At 43.9% G+C, this 20,252-nt stretch overlaps 1 protein-coding gene across 1 annotated transcript in view; it reads left to right on the top strand.

The window, feature by feature from the left end:
- Nucleotides 1-20,252, top strand: part of ZFYVE26 (zinc finger FYVE-type containing 26) — a 137,058-nt gene that overhangs the window by 76,059 nt on the left and 40,747 nt on the right. Inside the window, exons 27-32 of the mRNA XM_083166179.1 lie at nucleotides 3,485-3,651; nucleotides 4,764-4,900; nucleotides 7,310-7,347; nucleotides 8,649-8,779; nucleotides 10,265-10,485; nucleotides 10,577-10,724. Coding sequence (XP_083022305.1) covers nucleotides 3,485-3,651; nucleotides 4,764-4,900; nucleotides 7,310-7,347; nucleotides 8,649-8,779; nucleotides 10,265-10,485; nucleotides 10,577-10,724 — 842 coding nt within the window. The remainder of the gene's footprint in view (nucleotides 1-3,484; nucleotides 3,652-4,763; nucleotides 4,901-7,309; nucleotides 7,348-8,648; nucleotides 8,780-10,264; nucleotides 10,486-10,576; nucleotides 10,725-20,252) is intronic.

Raw genomic sequence — 20,252 nt, 5'->3', positions numbered from 1 at the left:
TGCTCGACTTGCCTTGTGCTTGTCTCCCTTTCTTGCCTCATGGAAGGCAGGCCATTTTGGATTCACAGGTGGACTCTCATCACGGATGCCAGTCTCCGAGGTTGGGGAGCGGTCACATGTCAGAAATCCTTTCAGGGACGTTGGACTTCGCAGGAATCTCTACTATCCATCAACATTTTTGAACTGAGAGTAGTCTTGTGGGCTCTCTGACAGGCGGAGCCTTGGCTTCAAGGTCACCCAGTGCAGGTCCAGTTGGACAATGCGACAACAGTGGCTTATATCAACCACCAGGGTGGCACTCTAAGTCGGGCTGCCATGGCGGAGGCCTCCCGTATCTTCCAAGATCCCTGCATTGTCGGCAATCTTCATTCCGGGTCTCCTCAATTGGGAGGCAGACTTTTTGAGCCGTCAGACTCTGGATGCTGACGAATGGACCCTCCATCCGAAAGCGTTCCAGATGTTGGTGGACCGGTGGGGCAGACCGGAGGTGGATTTTATGGCGTCACGCCACAATCACCAGGTCACCCTGTACGGGTCCAGGTCTCGAGATCCAGTCGCTTGCATGGTAGATGCTCTGTCGGCCCCGTGGCCATTCGCTCTCATGTATGCCTTTCCCCCCTTCGCGCTCCTTCTCAGAGTTCTTCGCAAGTTGAAGGCGGAAGGGGGCACGTTGGTCCTGGTGGCCCCGCATTGGCCTCGGAGGATCTGGTTCTCGGATCTTCAGGCCCTGTCAGTGGCCCCTCCAATACCTCTGTGGCCGGATCTGCCTTCATCATGATCTGCAGCGGTTGTCTTTGATGGGGTGGCTGTTGAGACCTCCTTGTTAAAAGCTAAGGGCTTTAATTCACGGGTGTTTTAGACTATGCTTAGGGCACATAGGCCTTCAGCTGGTGCTTATCATCGCATCTGGCGGGCTTACTTTTCCTAGTGTCATTCCCGTCAGTTTAATCCAAAGACTTCTCATTTGTCTCAGATTCTGTCCTTTCTGCAAAAGGGTTTGGAGGCTGGCCTCCGACTGTCTTCGTTGAAGGGGCAGGTGTCGGCCCGGTCTATTCTCTTTCGCAGGAGAGTGGCGTTGTTGCAGGATGTTCGCACTTTCTTGTAGGGGGTCTTGCGCATCCAAACTCCGTTTGTTCCACTGGTCGCTCCATGGGATCTTTCTCTGGTTCTCAAGTCCCTCCAGGGCCCCCCTTTTGATCCCTTGCGAACAGTGGATCTATCCTGGCTTATATGGAAAACGTTTTTTCTGTTGGCCATTGCTTCGGCCAGGGGGGTTTCTGATTTGTCATTTTTGTCCTGTCAGTCTCCTCTCCTGGTTATTCACCCTGATAGGCCAGTTCTTCGAACCGTCCCTTCACACATCCCCAAGGTGGTGTCCAAGTTTCATGTTAACCAGGAGATAGTGGTGCCGGCCTTTCGTAGGCCGGATGCTTCTCCTGAGCAGCGTTTTCTGGATGTGGTAGGTGCTTTACGCATCTATGTGCGTCGTACTAAAACCCTTAGGAAATATAACTCTCTCTTTGTCCTCTATGGATTTCAAAAGAGAGGTTGGCCTGCTACAAAGCAGACTATTGCTTGGTGGCTGAGGTCTGTTATCAAGCAAGCTTACTTGGGTGCCTCCCTCCCGGTTCCAACGGGGGTCCTGGCTCATTCCATGAGGTCTGTGGGTGCGTCTTGGGCTGTTAGGGGTGGTGCAACAGCAGAGCAACTTTGCAAGGCGGCGACTTGGTTGTCTCCTCATACTTTCTTACGCTTCTACGCGTTTGATACGTTTGCCTCACAAGACTCGGCATTTGGCCTTAGTGTACTAGCTGTGGCCCAGGCATGTCCCCACCCTTAGGTGGCTGCTTTAGGACATTCCATTGTTATCCCTGTGGCCGCTGACGTCTGCCGCAGAAGAAAACAAGATTTATGTCTTACCTGTTAAATCTCTTTCTTTGAGGACGTCAGGGGCCACAAGGATCCCTCCCTGCCACGCCTGCTTCATTGGTATTGAAGTTCATAGTTCCTCCGTTGAGTGAACTAAAAGTTCCTCTGTTAAGGGTATTTACACTTGTTACAGTTATGGTTTCTCTATTGAGCAACCACACACACACACACACACACACACACATATATTTGTTGAATGTGTTTCTGTATGGATTTCTCTTCCTTCTATCTTGTCTCCTGCCTGGCTTGGGAAAAAACTGAAAGTAACTAGCCTAGGAGGCGGGGTAGAGGAGGGGAGGAGCCAGGGCTGTCTGAGCAGCCAGAAGTTTTAACCTTTCTGGTGCTGGAATTGGTTGTGACCTCACTCTCTACCCACTGTTATCCCTGTGGCCCCTGACTTCCTCGAAGAAAGAGATTTAACAGGTAAGACATAAATCTCGGTTTAGTAATCTCCCGATTTGCTGCATACAATGTGAGTTCACCAGGTGCACACATATTAGAATATGTAAATAAAATGATAACATTTATAAATCCATATAATGGCAGCAAGGAGACAGGAAATTCCACCAGAATAATATATCACTGCGAGTCAGAAAGCCAGGAGCTTGACCCCTCTTTAAACCTTGTACTGGGGGATAAATAAATCCTGAGTGCATGCTCTGCTGCGTTGGAAATCTATCCAGAGCACTTACCAGACAGGAGCTGTTGTGAGCAATGAAGCACACCTGCTGTATTGCTCCACTTGTTGTCTACAGGAGTGCTAGGTGGAAGGTGCCGGAAGTGGGGATGCAGCAGCACTGTAGCAATGGCAGCATTGATTTGTTAACCGACTAGTTGGAGGTTTAGAGCTGTTGAATGCTAGAACAGCGCTAATGATTTAACATGTTCCCAATTGAAGTTGGAAGACCAGGTAATCTGGAAGTAGTGTTGTAAAGTCCCACTCATTAAACATTTGAGTCAGGACACTGAGCCTATGTAAACTGGCCATTTCTGCAGAGGTAGTGGAGGAGTAGGAGCCATGTTTGAAAAGTTAAAGTGCCAGACTGCAAACACCACCAGCTATACCCTAATGTCCTCCATTAACCCGGAGAAAGATATTTTACCACTTAATTACTACATATGGTACTTATGTAATATCTGGGCTTCTGTTTTTCTTAAGAGACCGCGTCCCCTCGCGGGGCTCGCCACGCTTCGGGCACAGTGGCTCGCTGCGCTCACCACACTATATAAAATCAACTCCATGCGTAGTTGGATAGTAGGGTATGAAAAAATGGGGTGCATTTAACATGGGAGTCCAGATAATACATAAGTACCCTACATATTTTAAGGAAATTGCATATACAGAGTTGGAATAGAATTGTAGAGTAGTACTCAATTCTTAATAGTAGTACCTACAAGTCCTCCATGTGCTGTTGGGCAAACTATATGGATTCCTCATTTGGTGTACTTTTTTTCAGGCAGCTTTAGTAAATGAATGTCCCAAGTTTAAAAAAAAATTGTGTTCTACTCCCAAGAATCTTACAAATTGTATTCCACTAACTTTTGTTTTGCTTAGATCGATCTCGGTTTCAAACACCAGTAGGCACTCCAAATAAAGTACATAGGAGGAACAGGTCTTCTCCAGAGTTTGTACCACCAGACAAACCCCCAAACAAAACACAGTGGACTCCCGATGATACTGAGGACACCTGCATGGTCTGTAAAAATGAACAATTCACCATGGTAAGAAATGGTATGCAATCCGAGCTGAAAAACATTCTAAACTACAGAGACAATGGCCATTAGATTATTAAAAGTACTTTCAGTCAAGATCCATTAACTCTTTACCATTTAGGGGGAAATTTACTAAGGCAAATACTCCTAAAAAAAAATTGTATTCGTATTAGAATATGCGAATATTTTAGGCATATTCGTATATTTGGCATTTACTCTGCCAAAAATACACGGGCATAACTAGCCCCAGACCAAATTAAATAGGGGTTCTCTGTATTTTTTAAAACCAGGCCCAAGGGCCATTCCTGGTTCCCAAAATACAGGGGACAAAACGAGTAGGGGTCGTCCGTATTTTAAGAACCAGCACCAGACACAAAGGGCCAGCAGGGTAATGCCACAGCCGGGGGACACTTATTATATAAGGTCCCGCGGCCAAAGCATTACTCCCTGACCGGTCAGTATGGGCGAGGATCCTGGGAAAGCGGGGAACCCCTAATGAAGGGGTCCCCCCCTCCAGAACTTACCTGCCCAGGCTGAAGCTTGGGGCTGTGGGTACCGGGCTGATCTTTGTGTAAAAGTTAGAATAAACCATTGGATTCTGCTGTGGAACTATGAGTCCCAGCAAGCCTGGTCCGCATACTGGGACTTGGAGAACCACAAGTCCCAGCATGCGGCCCATTAATGGGCTTACTGGGACTCTTAGTTCCACATCAGAACCAATAGTTAAATCAAATAAAAAATATGCCAAAAAAATAAAACTTATTACATGCACAGCCCATACATACAGATACTTACCTATCTTGACACCGTAGGTCGTTCTCTGTCCATCCAATGGTCCTGAAGAAATCCAGTATGGACGGAGAACCACCTATGGTGTCAAGACTGGTAAGTTTCTATATGTGTGGGCTGTGTGTAATAAAGTTTTATTTTTCTGGCATGTTTGTGTTTTTATTTACCTATTGGTTCTGCTGTGGAACTAAGAGTCCCAGCAAGCCCATTAATGGGCCGCATACTGAGCAATCCACATCTGTGCCGAGTCTGTTTACCTCTTGAGTGACCTCATTATGTTGCGCAATAACTATTTTGTTGTATGTTAATTAGGATGTAATGTGTCCTTCTAGTTCAACCGCAGGCACCATTGCAGACGATGTGGCAGACTTGTCTGTAGCTCTTGTTCCATGAAGAAGATGGTGGTGGAAGGCTGCCGCGAAAACCCAGCCCGCGTGTGCGATCAGTGCCACAACTATTTCTTTTCAAAGTGAGTTTTGTGTTTTCTACATACGTTATAAAGCAGGAAATCCCAACCTCAGTCCTAAAGGCTCACTAATGCCCCGTACACATGGGGCGTGGGAGCTTCCGTGCAGAGTGAGGTGCTTAAGCACAAATTGCTCACCACACATGGCGGCACACATGCAATGTGCTGGCGAATTCTTATATGCAAAACCTTATGCTCTAAGCTGGATAGAGAGTGCATGCACTCTCTATGCAGGCGATGGCGATGCCATCACTATAGGGTGTACACAGGTTATTTATAAGGGATCTAGTCAGATTGCTTAGAAATGGGCTTAAATCGCAGGGTTTCGTGCCATCCATGCTTCAGCACAGGTGATTTATTTAGCACATCAGTTATTTTGATTTAGCCACCTGTGGTGAAGCCTCCATTGCCCTAAAACCTGCCCTGTTGGTGTGACTTAAGAACTGAGGTGAAGGTAAAAATAGTCGCCCATATGGGTGGGATATGAAATGTTGAGGGGTGTAATGCCGACTTTGACAGTGGCAACAATTATCATGTAGATGGTGATGATGTCATTATGTTAGTGTTGACATTTGGTCCTGGTAGACCAGCAGTGACTTACCTTTTCCTGGCCCAAGTGGCATCATCTGGGTTCCCGGCAGTCATGTGACTGTTACTTCCAGGTCCACACATAAACAGATTTTGACGGTAGATAACCATTTGGCCGATCTTGTTTGCCCATGTACATAGACACACTTATATATTGGGGTAATGTACCAGTATATTTTTGAATTCTGGGAGGAAACAGGAGTACCTGGGAGCACTGGGAGAATATACCAACTCCTACTGACCTTATGTGGACACTCTGACAAATGTAGAGATCCACATTTTTTTAAATCTTTTGTAACGCCTTCGCCTCTCTTCTATTTGGCTGGGTTGACAAAATCTCTGCCACAGGACTTTGCACTAATCAGAGTGTAACCCCTAAGCTGAAGTAGACTTAATTCACTAAGGGGATCTGATAGATTTAGAAATGTTTTGTGGATGCTAAAAAGTTGTTAAGTACTATCCGCTGTGAACAGGCTTGCATTTAATTTGACCTTGCCTTATTAAGTAAGTATACGTTAATGGATTGTACCATCAGAATTGACCTCTTCATGGGTATTTTTTTTAAATATCAGTGGTGTCTCCAGTTTTCATTGTTCAAATACCTTTATAACGGTAGCACTTCTGACACATACAGAGTGCGATAACCAAATGCCACTGATTTCTGTGGCTATTGTGACAAAGAATCACATACACTGGATAGGCTATAAGATAAAGGGGGATATTCAATCGCCGTCGAGCATCTCCCGTGGGGGAGATGCTCGACGGGCCCTATTCAATGCTGTCTTCCCCGACAGCATTGAACAGGGTTTCCCGGCAGAACGAGCCCGACATCTCTAGCTGTCGGGCTCGTTCTGCCGAGAACAGCCGGGAAGTGACGAGCTGCCGGCTGCATCTCGTCACTTCCCGGCCACAACTCGCGGCCACGCCCCCTTCTCGTCCCGCTGCAGGCGGGACATTGAATCCCGCCTGCTTGTTCTCGGTCGAGCTGACCGAGAACGGGACTGGGTCACGGCAGGCGAGCAAGCTCGTCTGCCATGACCCGAAGATTGAATACCCCCCAAAGTCTTTGTCTTTATTTTTTAGCAGGTAAACAGCATACCAGGTAAACCGCATAGCCAAGGATAGTTACAGCATTGCATCATACAGATGTTACAGCATACAGTATGATCCAGTGGTCCCTACCTTAGCCCACACCCTGGCCTATCACCTGGGTTAGCTATTCCACCATCAAGAAAAATGACCTCCTGCTCTGGATACACTTATTTCAGACAGCCACAGGTGCTGCTAATCAGCCCAACTCTGATCACACCAGCTAGAAAACCCGGACTGGGTCTAATTTGTATGCTTCTATTTCTGTTCTAAAACCTGGTCTGGATTTTCTACATTTTCCTCATGTGGAGATATGCTGCATCTGCCACACCAGGGCTATTTTTCAGCAGGCTCCAGCAGGAACTGAGGCCCTTATTCCAGTTCACTCTTTTTGACAAAATATTTCTTAGATGGACAAAACCATGTGCACTGCAGGTGAGGCAGGTGTTACTTGTGCAGAGATAATTAGATTTGGGTGGGGTTTTACACCTGCCTCACCTGCAGTGCACATGGTTTTGTCCATCTAAGAAATATTTTGTCAAAAAGAGTGAACTAGAATAAGGGCCTCAGTTCCTGCTGGAGCCTGCTGAAAAATAGCCCTGTGCCACACTATATATTACTCACGAGGACAGTTATCATTATTACTGATGCTTGATCTGCATAATTTAAACAACATCATTTCTTTCATTCCTGTGATGACATTTTGTAGAGATCAATTGTTTTATTTTATTACAGCATTAGCAAAACAGAGGATGATTTGGAACAAATGGAAGGTAGTATAACTCTTATTGTGCATTTATATTTTATTATCCTATATATATTACCCAATCTCTATGTATTTATATTTAATCATCATAAGAACCAGGTCTGTACAGAGATTAATCATTCACACCAGTCCCTGCCCCACTGCAGCTTGGTGTAATAAGTACAGCAAAGATGGAACATTCTAGGCAGGTTCTATTTTGTTCAGCAGCATATTAAGCTAATATATATTTAATTGCTGAGTGTGTGTGTATTCCTCCTTGGCACTTGGAACTTCTTATGTATAGGTAAGGTTTTATTGCTGCAGTGTTCTGTTGCCGAGCATGCTAGCTGGGTTCTCCACATCAATAATTTAGATCAAGTCTGCTGAATATCATGCAGAATTTTGACATGGGACAATTAGAGTCACCACTTGACAGACAGACAAAATGGACAAGGTTATTTATACGTTTGGATGTCTTGCCGAACTAAGGGCCTAATTCAGACTTGATCGCAAAGCATATTTATCTCAAATGGACAAAACCATGCTGCACTGCAGTGGGATGTAACAGGTGCAGAGAGAATTAGTTTTGGGTGAGTTACTTTGTTTCTGTGCAGGGTAAATACTGACTGCTTTATTCTTACACTAAAATTTAGATTTCAATTTGAACACACCCCACCCAAATCTAAAGCTGTGTACACATGGGGGCGATAGGGGCTGAAATCGCTGGGAAAATGGTCACTGGCGACCATATTGCCAGTGATGGGAGTGTGCCCCGGCGATAAATCACTGGGTGCGCGCTCCCGTTTTCAGCCCCGTTCTAATCACTGGTCGCCCGGCAGAGCTTCCCTTTCATCAGCGACCATCTCTGGAGAAACTGAGCAATATATTACTCAGCAATATGTCTCCCCCGTGTGTACGCACCTTAACTCTCTTACATTTGTCTCACCTGCAGTGCACATGGATTTGTCTATTTGAGATAAAATGTGCTTTGTGATCAAGTCCGAATTGGGCCCTAAATCCGGATCTCTAAAAATACTAGATTATATTTGCTCAGACATCGCCTTAACCATTCTGGTAAATAAATGACATGTCTGTCTTTAGCCTTAATATCTATGAACATATAATAACATATGACATTGTTTATACTGTTGCAGTCATGGAAACCTCCCCATGTTATGCAGTAACTATTGATAAGTTATTGATAAGTTAAACAAACAAAACCGCTCAATTGACATGGATTGGTTCATCTCAGCCTCTTAGTACTTATATAGGGCCTAGGCATTCAATTGGAAATCAATCTTCATGAACATATTACTATGTTGCTTACAGCAGAAAAACCAGATGGGATCTTGGGGTTGTCTGAAGTCCTTAGGTTATCTAAAGCTGCTGAACTACAGTGGTGGTTATCGCTGAATGAAGCAGAGAATGAGATGGAGAGAAGCGAGTTTTACTATGATCAGGTACGTAACTGCTATGAATGACGGCTCCGTATATTACCTGCTGATCTAACATATTTACTGCATCAGAAGCATGAAGTATTAGTGAATCTCAAGGTCGAAATATCCCTTTGTGCAATCAACTGAAAAAGAAGACCATACAGACTATACAGAGAATGGTGCTCAGTTCTAGTTGGTGGAATGTATCCTGTGTCTGAGAGTCTCATTCCAAATGAATCCAACCAGTGCAGCAAGTAAAAGTAATAATTCTGTAGTAGGAAGTGTAATAAAATCAGGCTAAATGTAAATTGCTATGATGTATTGGCTTAGGTTTGAGATACAGCTGTAAACAGATTTGCAGCCTCTGGGTGGATAATGCTTCCAGTATTCTTATACTGCAGGGGTCCTCAAACTATTTTGCTCTGGGACCCCATCAGACAAAAAAAATAATTACAGGACACCAGCAAGTTACCCTGAAGGTCATCACGTCACATGTGTAGTCAGCAGACAGCACATACATGGCAGCTTGGTGGAGGCACAACATGATGGGAGGAGTCTTAAGTAACAGACAATTCAACAGATTTATAAGACCCCTTGAATCACTGAATGAGATTAGAAAAGTTATCCGCCGGATGGTCCGCAACATGGAGCTGCGACCCCATGCTGAGACGGTTGGGACCCACTTTGGAGTCAGGACCCACGGTTTGAGAACCGCTGTAATACTGCATAGAAATAGGGCTGTGACACTTTGAACATGACGTGGGGATGATGTTTCTCACCTTAAAGGAATTTATTTAGAAGATGAAATGGAATCCTTAGCAATTTCCTGAATGGTCCAATAAAACTTATTCTACAGTAAAAAATAACACCCAATCGCTCAGCACACATGCGATGCACCAGCGACGTGTGCTGAGAGATCTGGCACTGCCAATGTTCTCTGCTGAGAACACTGGCGATGACTAGATTTATAATGCATGCAATATGATTCCAGCCTGATCCCACGCCTCGTCTTCACTGTGGTGCGTCCAACCAAAGCAATCCGTGCTTCATTTCTAAGCAAACTAGCCAAATCATAGCTCAGGCGTGGCCAACCTATGGCCCTCCAGCTGTGGTGAAACTACAAGCCCCATCATGGCTTGCTCCAGTTTTGCTATTAGGGAATGCTAAAACTATGGCAAAGCATGCTGGGATGTGTAGTTTCACAACAGTTGGAGGGTCATAGTTTGGACATGCCTGCCTTAGCTAGAGTCGACCTCTGTAATCTACAGATGTGTCCTTGTATATTTGTCCTCCATGCACCATGCAGCGCACAATCCCTGGTGCCAGTGAGTGGTCCAGTATCTTTATTTTGTTGTAGTTTGTTTTGCCCAAATGTGCGTGGTAGTCACAATCTAATATAACAAAACTGCTTCAGGAGACTGCACCGATTAAAGTGGAATGCGACACTTGTATGTCTGCGTGCGAGTGAGTCCGTAATTTAGGTTTGTGTTTCATGATCATGCTCCCCAGGCTCCAAGTGCATCACTATGCTCCGCCATCCTTAACTTGCACTCCAAGAGTGATGAATGTGGCTTCAAGCTGATCGAGCGTTGCTGCATCTTGTCAAAGGGGCTGACTAACCCCGAGATGGACAGCCGGCTTCTTCTGGATATCATGAAGAGTTTGCTGTTCAGCGCCAAGATGATTTTTGTCAAAGCCGCAAGGAGTCACGACCTTGCACTCTGTGACAGGTAAGATCATCACTGGCCAATCAGTGTATGACTCACATAACCTACCAACCAGATCACTGTGATGGCAGATGTTTCTTTTTCTTTGTCACAGTTACAGCAGCAAAGTGGATTTACTGAAGATTTTAGTAGCAGCCTCCTACCATGACATTCCCTCACTGGACGAGATGGTTAGACCAGCAGCTGTAGTACGATTAAGAAATCAACTCTTGGAAGCGGAGTACTACAATCTCGCAATAGAGGTACATACAGTACATTGAGATCCTCACTCCCTTCTCATAGTTTACTATCAGGTGTAGAAATCCAGACTTTGATTGCTTAAGGCGGTTCCCAAACTGTGTGCGTGGCACCCTGGGGTGCCTCAAGGCACTTGCAGGGCTGCCTTGGATTGGCGGTCCAGGACCCAATTTTAATTGTCTATGGTCAATGTAACAGAGAAAACCGATGCTTGTGGTTTTCAATCATATTTCTTCAGAATAAATAAAAGTGAATACTGAGCCTCACCATATAATTGGACCAATGGATGACCTATAAAAATGATGTTACAGTATATACCTATAACCCACACACACACACACCCCTGTATGGGAGATAGCAAAATGAAAGGCACCCGAGGCTAGCGATGCTGGGAGAGTGCAACATACATTGCTACGGGCGCCTAGCTGGCTCCTGGCACTCATTGGTCATTAGGGAAGCTACCCCACTTCCCTGCTACTGCAGTGTCAGCCCCCACTGCCCGCGATCTGCACAGTTAGAGCGCAGTGAGCGGGTGACAAGGAGTGGGCGGCGAAGAGCTTCCAGCGAGGAGAGAGCAGGCGGCGAGGAGCCTGTGGCCAGCAGTTTAACTTTCGGCAGGAGCATCCACCTGTAGAAACGGCACTGAAAGTGAATCAGGATCGTGCTTTCCACCTCTTATGAAAGCACACCCCTGTCACTGAGGCAAATGTGATTGCCCAATCACATCTGCCTCAGTGACAGGGGCGTGCTTTCATCTAAGCAGAAAGCATGTCCCTAACTGTCACTGAGGCTCTTCTGTATGTGCCGCTTATTCAGCTTTTTTGAATGGGCTTTTACAGCCCACTGTCCGCCCCCTGTTTCTGGACCTTTAACATAGTCAATTGGGGGCACCGCTCTTAGAGCCTCCTAAACCAATATAAAATATATATGTATATTATTATACTATAAAGCATATACTTCTGACACATAATGTGTCAGAAGCATTTTCTTTGTAATATTTAATTAATGCTATTAATTTAATTAATGCTACCTGTACATATGGTAGCTACACTCCTGTATATGTTTTTAGAGAATATTTTGGTGAACAGCGCACTGGGTTGCCAGTGGTCGGAGCTAGCTGCAGTACTGACAGGTGACCAACCTTGTATGGGTAAGGGACAAATTTATTGGTAGTGCTGCGCTCAGCTCCTAATGGGTGCTGTGTGGGAAAGGCACAGGATAGTGGTGCAGGGGGCTGGCGTCCCACCCCAGTGCCCCTTTCCGTCCCCCCGAGATGCACCTCTCACCTGTGCTCAGTGTGGTAGTCCTGTGGAGGGTCCTGATGCCTTCCGCGATGTCCTAGATCCTTGATGGCTAACCTTCACACTCCAGATGTTTTTAAACTACACATACCAGCATGCTCTGCTTCAGTTTTGCTACTTTGGCCATGCTATATCTGATGCAGGGCATGCTGGGATGTGTAGTTCAACAACAGCTGCAGTGTCAAGGTTAGCCATCAAGGTCCAAGATGGTCCTCTTCTCTCCAGCCGTGGCTCGGTCAGCACGGCGTCTGCACAGCGAGCCCGGCTCCACATTGCGTGGGGAAACACGACTTCTGGGTAGCGGCACAGTGAGAGTAACCTCTCCTGGCGTCAGGATCTCAGCATCTCTGAGGAACTTTGGCTTGCTTAGCATACACTCATTGCCCTTTAAATTACGGCCAGGACACAACCTCAGGACACAAGGTTGTATCCTGGCTGTAATACTTTTTAGTCTTTGGGATTAATTGCACCACAATGCCACATTTGCATCGTGTTATGTAGTTGTGTTTTGAGCAGACTCACCATTTAAAGTCTTTATGCACTGATTTTTAAAATGGGAAATACTGTATATGTTTTACATTTACAATCCAATCCGCACATATACACGAGTGCCCCAAAACTCGCGTTTATTAGCTTAGGCCAGTGGTTCCCAAACTGTGTTCCTAGGCACCCTTGGGTGCCTCAGGACACTTGCAGGGGTGCCGTGGGTTGGTGGACCAAGATCAATTCATATTATTTATGGCCAATGTACCAGGCAAAACCAGGTGGCTGCCAATCATAATATATGTGGACAAACAAAAGCAAATCCTGTCCCTCAGCAGACAACTGTGACATATAAACACAATGCACTTCATTTAATATTTTTTTTCTGAATTTCTCGATAAGAAGCATTTGGCTAGGGATGCCTTGAAAATATTTTGATGCACTAGGGTGCCGTGATTCAAAAAAGTTTGGGAACCACTGACTTAGGCTGATTTGTTGACCAGCTGAAGTACCCAGCATTGCCTGGTTTTAAATCAGGGATGGGGAACCTTTGGCCCTCCAGTTGTTGTTAAACTACACATCCCAGCATGCCCTGCAACAGGTTTAGCATTGCTAAATAGCAAAACTATAGCAGGGCAGGCTGGGATGTGTAGTTCAACAACAGCTGGAGGGTCAAAGGTTCCCCATGCCTGGTTTAAATCTTCAAGTTAATAAATTGAGTTCAACTTAATGAGTTAGATGCCACTGTCATCATTTTAAGAATAATTATCAGTTTAGCAGCTCTTCCAACACACCCGTGAGGTGTCTGCCTGGTGTCGTTTTTGTTTTTGGGGTGTCGCCAGTAGCCCTAATCCCCAGTTGTCATTCCTGTTCCGTCTGAGCAGGTATTATCACAGACGAGTAGCAGTCCCAGCATCTGAAGCAACCGCAGGATCTGAGCTATGGTATCGGCTTGCTGGAGTTAGAAGCAGGTGACCAGTCTCACCAATACCAGCTCTAGGAAGCCACAGCAGCACCAGGATTAAGATTAGAGATGTGCAGGCTAGGATTTACTCGGATTTACACGGATCTCAAAATGGGATTTTATTGGCTATATGCTGTCACATGTGACAGCTGGAAAGCCAATAATATCCTGTTTTGAGATCTGTGTGAATCAGGGTAAATCCAAGCCTATTCCGACTTCTTGGCTCTCTGTTTAGCGCCTGGATTTTTTGGCGGCTTTGGATTTCTTTGCTTTTGTCGGTTTCTTTGGTGCTGCTTTTTTTATGTGTTGCTTCTGGGCGGGCTTCTTTACCATCTGGCTTGTCACAGGCTTTTTTTCTTTTTTAGCTGGCTTTTGTTCTTTTTTGCCGCGCTCTGTGTGATGTTCTGCCTCGTGTTCTCTGTGCTGGTTCACTTTTTGGTGGTGTTCTCCATGCTGGTAATCTCTATGGTGGTGTGCCTCATCATGTTGTCTTTGGTAATGCTGCACTTCATCTTCCACATGATATTTATCTTCCGCATAATATTCTGCGTCATGATGTTTAAATAGAGAGTCCACCAGCATCGCCTCAATGTCTGTTTCTGGGCCTGCCACCTTTTCCGGCACTTCCTGTTCTATGTCATCCAGCTGTTGGCATCTTTCTTGGTAGCTGAAATATAACAATAATGAGAAGATGTTAGTTGATAATAGCGCACACAGCCCAGCCCAGAGACCTGTCCCCCCAGTGTATCCATCACTGTAGTAAATATTTCAGGCCAGAGACCTGTGTAATGTGTAGAGAACGTTAGTAACTTACAATGCATGGATGCTCTTGTACAGTTTGTACAGTCCCACCAGGATCAGGATGCATACAAAGATATATCCACATGTTGATACTATGTCTAGGATTGATGTTGCTGTTCAGGAAAGAAAGAAAGAAAGACAGATGAGATAAGCACGTGATACATGTATGTATAGAAACATTTCATATGGGTAAGGCTGGGATGTCTGTACGGAGCTTACATGTGCTGTGATACTGCAGCCGCTATCCAGCCATTGGCCAGTATCACAGCATACGTAGTCTGAGCACAGCTGTGGGGAAGGAGTCAATGTGCACATGACTGCTGTCAGCCTATTACGTGTGGTTATCTAAGGTTGAGAATGGCTGACGCTTGTGTAATGCACAACCTGCCCAATATTCGCGTGCGTGCGTGCGTGCGTGCGTGCGTGTGTGTGTGTGTGTGTGTGTGTGTGTGTGTGTGTGTATGTATATATATATATATATATATATATATATATATATATATATATATATATATATATATATATATATATATATTATCTATATCCTGTTGTGCTGATCTGTAGTGCATTATAGGCAATTCTGTTGTGTAATATACTAATATTACTATTAATGTAATTTCCAGCCAGAAATGTAACAATCTCTTTTAGACTTTTACATCAAAACATTTGTTACAGGCCAAACATTAAACAAGTTCTGTACCTGATCTCCAGCTCCTTTGCTCCATAGAACTGGTCTCTGTAGCACCTTTAAAAATAAACAAATACATAGAAATGTTACTTTCCTAATAAAGATGCACACATACATGTTATTGTATACAGTGCGTTTATAGTATTTTAATAATTAGACATAATTAAAATGCTATCACATAAAAAAAATCCTAGCAGTGTTGGTCCTCCTACTCTGGCAATGGCATTATAAGATGTTGCTACCAGAACAGGTAACACCATGTAATATGTAATAATTAAACGCTGTGATACATAGGTCTGTCTCATCAGCAATAGGAATGTCCTACCATAAATATACCTGTTATGTTATATAAATTCCTTACTAAATTAATAGAATTATTCCCCAGTTCCCATTACCTTCCGGTGTACCTGTAGTCTGGCCTTGGGTTCTCATGGTGACCAATGTCACCAGAAGAAAAATCATTAAATGTAGATTATTCATCTCAAATCTATTCTCACTCCTCTCCTCTCAACCACTACTTCACCTATCAAAGCCTCACCTCCCAGGAGCTGCAATTTATAACATTCTATTGTCTGTGACATCATAATTACATCATGTCTATGACATCACAGACACCACTGCATGGTACCAGCTACCTGGGATTAGACCCAGTAGGTTTATATGGTTGGCTTTAAATTGCTAATAAAACTGAAAACATGTTTCACATCCATCTACTAATATTTTTTTCCCAATTTTCTATTTCCTTTTACAAAATGGTGGGCATTTTTCTTCCTCACTTGAAGGTGTAGAAAGAAAACAAAATCACTATTATTAATACTGGATGCATTGTTTATGTATTATCATTGTGTTTATATTATTTAATAATTAAACATAATTATAATACTAACACAGTAAAAACCATCCTATGACCAGAATAAAGCAGTGTTCGTACTCTTTCCCTGGTAATGGCATTATAGATGGTGTTACCAGAGCAGGAATTACGGCGGTACTTGTATTGTAGCGACATGAAATGTGGGAGGCTAAACACTGTGATACAGCAGTATGGCTCTCCAAAGGTAAATACACCCGTTATCCTATATAAATTAGTTTAGCTATTCTTACTACTAGAAATTCATAGAAATAATTCTCCATTACCTTCCGGTGTACCTGTAGTCTGGCCTTGGGTTCTCATGGTGAGCAATGTCACCATAAGAAAAATCATTAAATGTAGATTATTCATCTCAAATCAATTTTCACTCCTCTTCTCTCAACCACTACTTCACCTATCAAAGCCTCACCTCCCAGGAGCTGCAATTTATAACCTTCTATTGTTTGTGACATCATAATCCTGATGACATCACAATCACTGCTGCATGGAGCCAGCTAGCAGGGACTAGATTCATAAGGTTTCTATGGTGGCTTTAAAAGTGCTAAGAAAACATCCATCTGTTAAATTATAGTCCCAAATTACTAATTCCATTTTCACACTAAAGGCTACATTTCTTCCTCTCTTGGAGGTTTGGAGAGAAAATGAAGTCATTAGTATTAACCCCTTCCTGACACAGCATGTTTTTGCCTTCCTGACAGAGCCCTTTTTTTCAAATCTGACATGTATCACTTAAGTGGGGATAACTTTTTTTTGCTTTTACTTATCCCAGTGATTTTGAGATTGTTTTCTCGTGACACATTGTACTTCAAATTAGTGGTAAATTTGGGTCGATACGGTCTGTGTTTTTTTGTGAAAAATACCAAAATGTCGTAAAAAAATGGAAAATTTAGCAATTTGCAAAATGTTAAATTTTCTGCTTGTGAGACAAATAATCATACCACTCAAAATAGTTAATAACTAACATAGACCATATGTCTACTTTATGTTTCCATCATTATTTCAACTTCCTTTTAATTTTTTTGGACACTAGGAGGCTTACAATATGAATAGCAAATTCTCAAATTTTCAAGAAAATTTCAAACACTGATTTTTTTAGGGACCAGTTCAGTTCTGATGTGACTTTGAGGGACTCGTATGTGAGACACCCCCATAAATGATGCCATTTCAAAAACTGCACCCCTCACAGTATTCAAAACCGCATTTTGGAAGTTTGTTAACCCTTTAGGTGTTTCACAGGAATTAAAACAAAGTGTAGGTGAAATTTCAAAATTTCATTTTTTTTGCAGATTTGCAATTTTAATACATTTTTCTAAGGAACACAATAGATTTTACTAGAGAAATGTGACTAAAAATTGATTCCCCCAATTCTTTTGTTTTTATAAATATCCTATATGTGGCCCTAGTGTGCACGTTGACCAAACCACAGGCTTCATAATAGAAGGAGCACCTACTTGATTTTGGAGCCTCCTTTTTATGAGATTATTTTTTAGGCACCATGTAGGTTTCTAGGCACCATAAGATGCTAAAATTTAGGAACCCCCCCACAAGTGACCCCATTTTGCAAACTACACCCCTCAGGGAATTCATCTAGGGGTATAGTGTACATTTCAAACCCCCAGGGGTTTCACCAATTGTGGTACAACTGGGCAGTGAAAATGAAAAATTTAATTTTTTACACAAAAATGCAGTTCTGGCTCAAAATTTTTCATTTTCACAAGGAATGAAGGAGACAAAGCACCCCAAAATCTGTGCCCCAATTTCTCCCGAGTACGGCAATGCCTCACATGTGACCAAAAAATACCATTTGGGTGCATGGCAGGACTCAGAAGGGAAGGAGTGATTTTTGGATTTTGCAGCTCAGATTCTGGTGGAATGTTGGTGGTTGCTATGTCGCATTAGCAAGACCCCCCAAGCACCAATACAGTGGAACCCCCCCACAAGTGACCCCATTTTGCAAACTACACCCCTCAGGGAATTCATCTAGGGGTATAGTGTACATTTCAAACCCCCAGGGGTTTCACCAATTTTGATACAACTGGGCAGTGAAAAATTAAATTTTTTTACACAAAAATGCAGTTCTGGCTCAAAATTTTTCATTTTCAGAAGGTATGAAGGAGAAAAAGCACCCCAAAATCTGTGCCCCAATTTCTCCCGAGTACGGCAATGCCTCACATGTGACCAAAAAATACCATTTGGGTGCATGGCAGGACTCAGAAGGGAAGGAGTGATTTTTGGATTTTGCAGCTCAGATTCTGGTGGAATGTTGGTGGGTGCTATGTCGCATTAGCAAGACCCCCAAAGCACCAATACAGTGGAACCCCCCCACAAGTGACCCCATTTTGCAAACTACACCCCTCAGGGAATTCATCTAGGGGTATAGTGTACATTTCAAACCCCCAGGGGTTTCACCAATTTTGATACAACTGGGCTGTGCAAATGAAAAATTACATTTTTTACACAAAAATGCAGTTCTGGCTCAAAATTTTTCATTTTCACAAGGAATGAAGGAGACAAAGCACCCCAAAATCTGTGCCCCAATTTCTCCTAGTACGGCAATGCCTCACATGTGACCAAAAAATACCATTTGGGTGCATGGCAGGACTCAGAAGGGAAGGAGTGATTTTTGGATTTTGCGGCTCAGATTCTGGTGGAATGTTGGTGGGTGCTATGTCGCATTAGCAAGACCCCCAAAGCACCAATACAGTGGAACCCCCCCACAAGTGACCCCATTTTGCAAACTACACCCCTCAGGGAATTCATCTAGGGGTATAGTGTACATTTCAAACCCCCAGGGGTTTCACCAATTTTGATACAACTGGGCAGTGAAAATGAAAAATTAAATTTTTTTATTCAAAAATGCAGTTCTGGCTCAAAATTTTTCATTTTCAGAAGGTATGAAGGAGAAAAAGCACCCCAAAATCTGTGCCCCAATTTCTCCCGAGTACGGCAATGCCTCATGTGTGACCAAAAAGTGGCAGGACTCAGAAGGGAAGGAGTGATATTTGGATTTTGCAGCACAAATTCTGGTGGAATGTTGGTGGGTGCTATGTCGCATTAGCAAGACCTCCAAAGCACCAATACAGTGGAACCCCCCACAAGTGACCCCATTTTGCAAACTACACCCCTCAGGGAATTCATCTAGGGGTATAGTGTACATTTAAAACCCCCAGGGGTTTCGCCAATTTTGATACAACTGGGCAGTGAAAATGAAAAATTACATTTTTTTTACACAAAAATGCAGTTCTGGCTCAAAATTTTTCATTTTCAGATGGTATGAAGGAGAAAAAGCACCCCAACATCTGTGCCCCAATTTCTCCCGAGTACGGCAATGCCTCACATGTGACCAAAAAATACCAGTTGGGTGCATGGCAGGACTCATGAAGGGAAGGAGTGATTTTTGGATTTTGCGGCTCAGATTCTGGTGGAATGAATGGTGGGTGCTATGTGGCATTAGCAAGACCCCCGAAGCACGGTGAAATTATGAACCTAATAATCCATAGATGTGTGGTATATTTTAAAACACTCCTTTATACATAGGCCGGGTTTGTCGGGGCAAGTGTCACACTGGAAAATAGTTTGCTTTCTTATTCCCTTTTTATAGCAAACTTTGCACCTTTTTTGTGTCCTGCCCTTTTTTCCAGTGGAGGGGATTTCATCAGGAAAATGCTGCCCTGGTACAATACGGGGGCCAGTACTAGAAGTACTGGGGCCCTCTGCCTGCTGGTTCCCAAATATTAGGCCCTTTATGACTTCCTCTTGAAAGTGCATAAATGTCCCCCTCTGGCCGGTAGAACGGAATAGCACGTAAGCGTTATACAGTGCCATCTGGATGATATACACGGCCAGCTTCTTGTACCAGATTTTTGTTTTCCGCAGGGCACTGTACGGCTTCAGTACCTGATCTGAAAGATCCACTCCGCCCATGTACCTATTGTAATCCAGGATACAATTAGGTTTTGAGGTGTGGGTACTGGTACCTCGTACAGGGACGGAGGTGGTACTGTCTCCGTGAATTGTTGTCAGTATAAGGACATCCCTCTTGTCCTTATATTTGACCAACAACATATTTTCGGTGCATATTCCCCTGCTTTCACCCCTTCTCATTACTTGGGCAATGTGCGTTTTTGGGAGGCCTCTTTGGTTCTTGCGCACAGTACCGCAAGCTGCTGTACCTCTTGAACCAAGGGCCTTAAACAGGGGGATGCTAGTGTAAAAGTTATCCACATAGAGGTGATAACCTTTATCCAGGAAGGGGTGCACTAAATCCCAGACAATTTTTCCACTAACACCTACGAGGGAGGGGGGGCATTCTGGCGGTTCAATTCTTGAATCCTTCCCTTCAAATACCCTAAACATGTGGGTGTACCCTGAGGTGCTTTCACACAGCTTATACATTTTTATGCCATACCTTGCCCTCTTACTGGGAAG

This window comes from Crinia signifera, chromosome 12 (assembly GCF_055691185.1).
Source record: "Crinia signifera chromosome 12, ASM5569118v1, whole genome shotgun sequence".
In the NCBI taxonomy this organism is placed as follows: domain Eukaryota; kingdom Metazoa; phylum Chordata; class Amphibia; order Anura; family Myobatrachidae; genus Crinia; species Crinia signifera.
The sequence above is the reverse complement of the archived record's forward strand: the minus strand, read 5'-3'. Positions and strand labels throughout refer to the sequence as shown.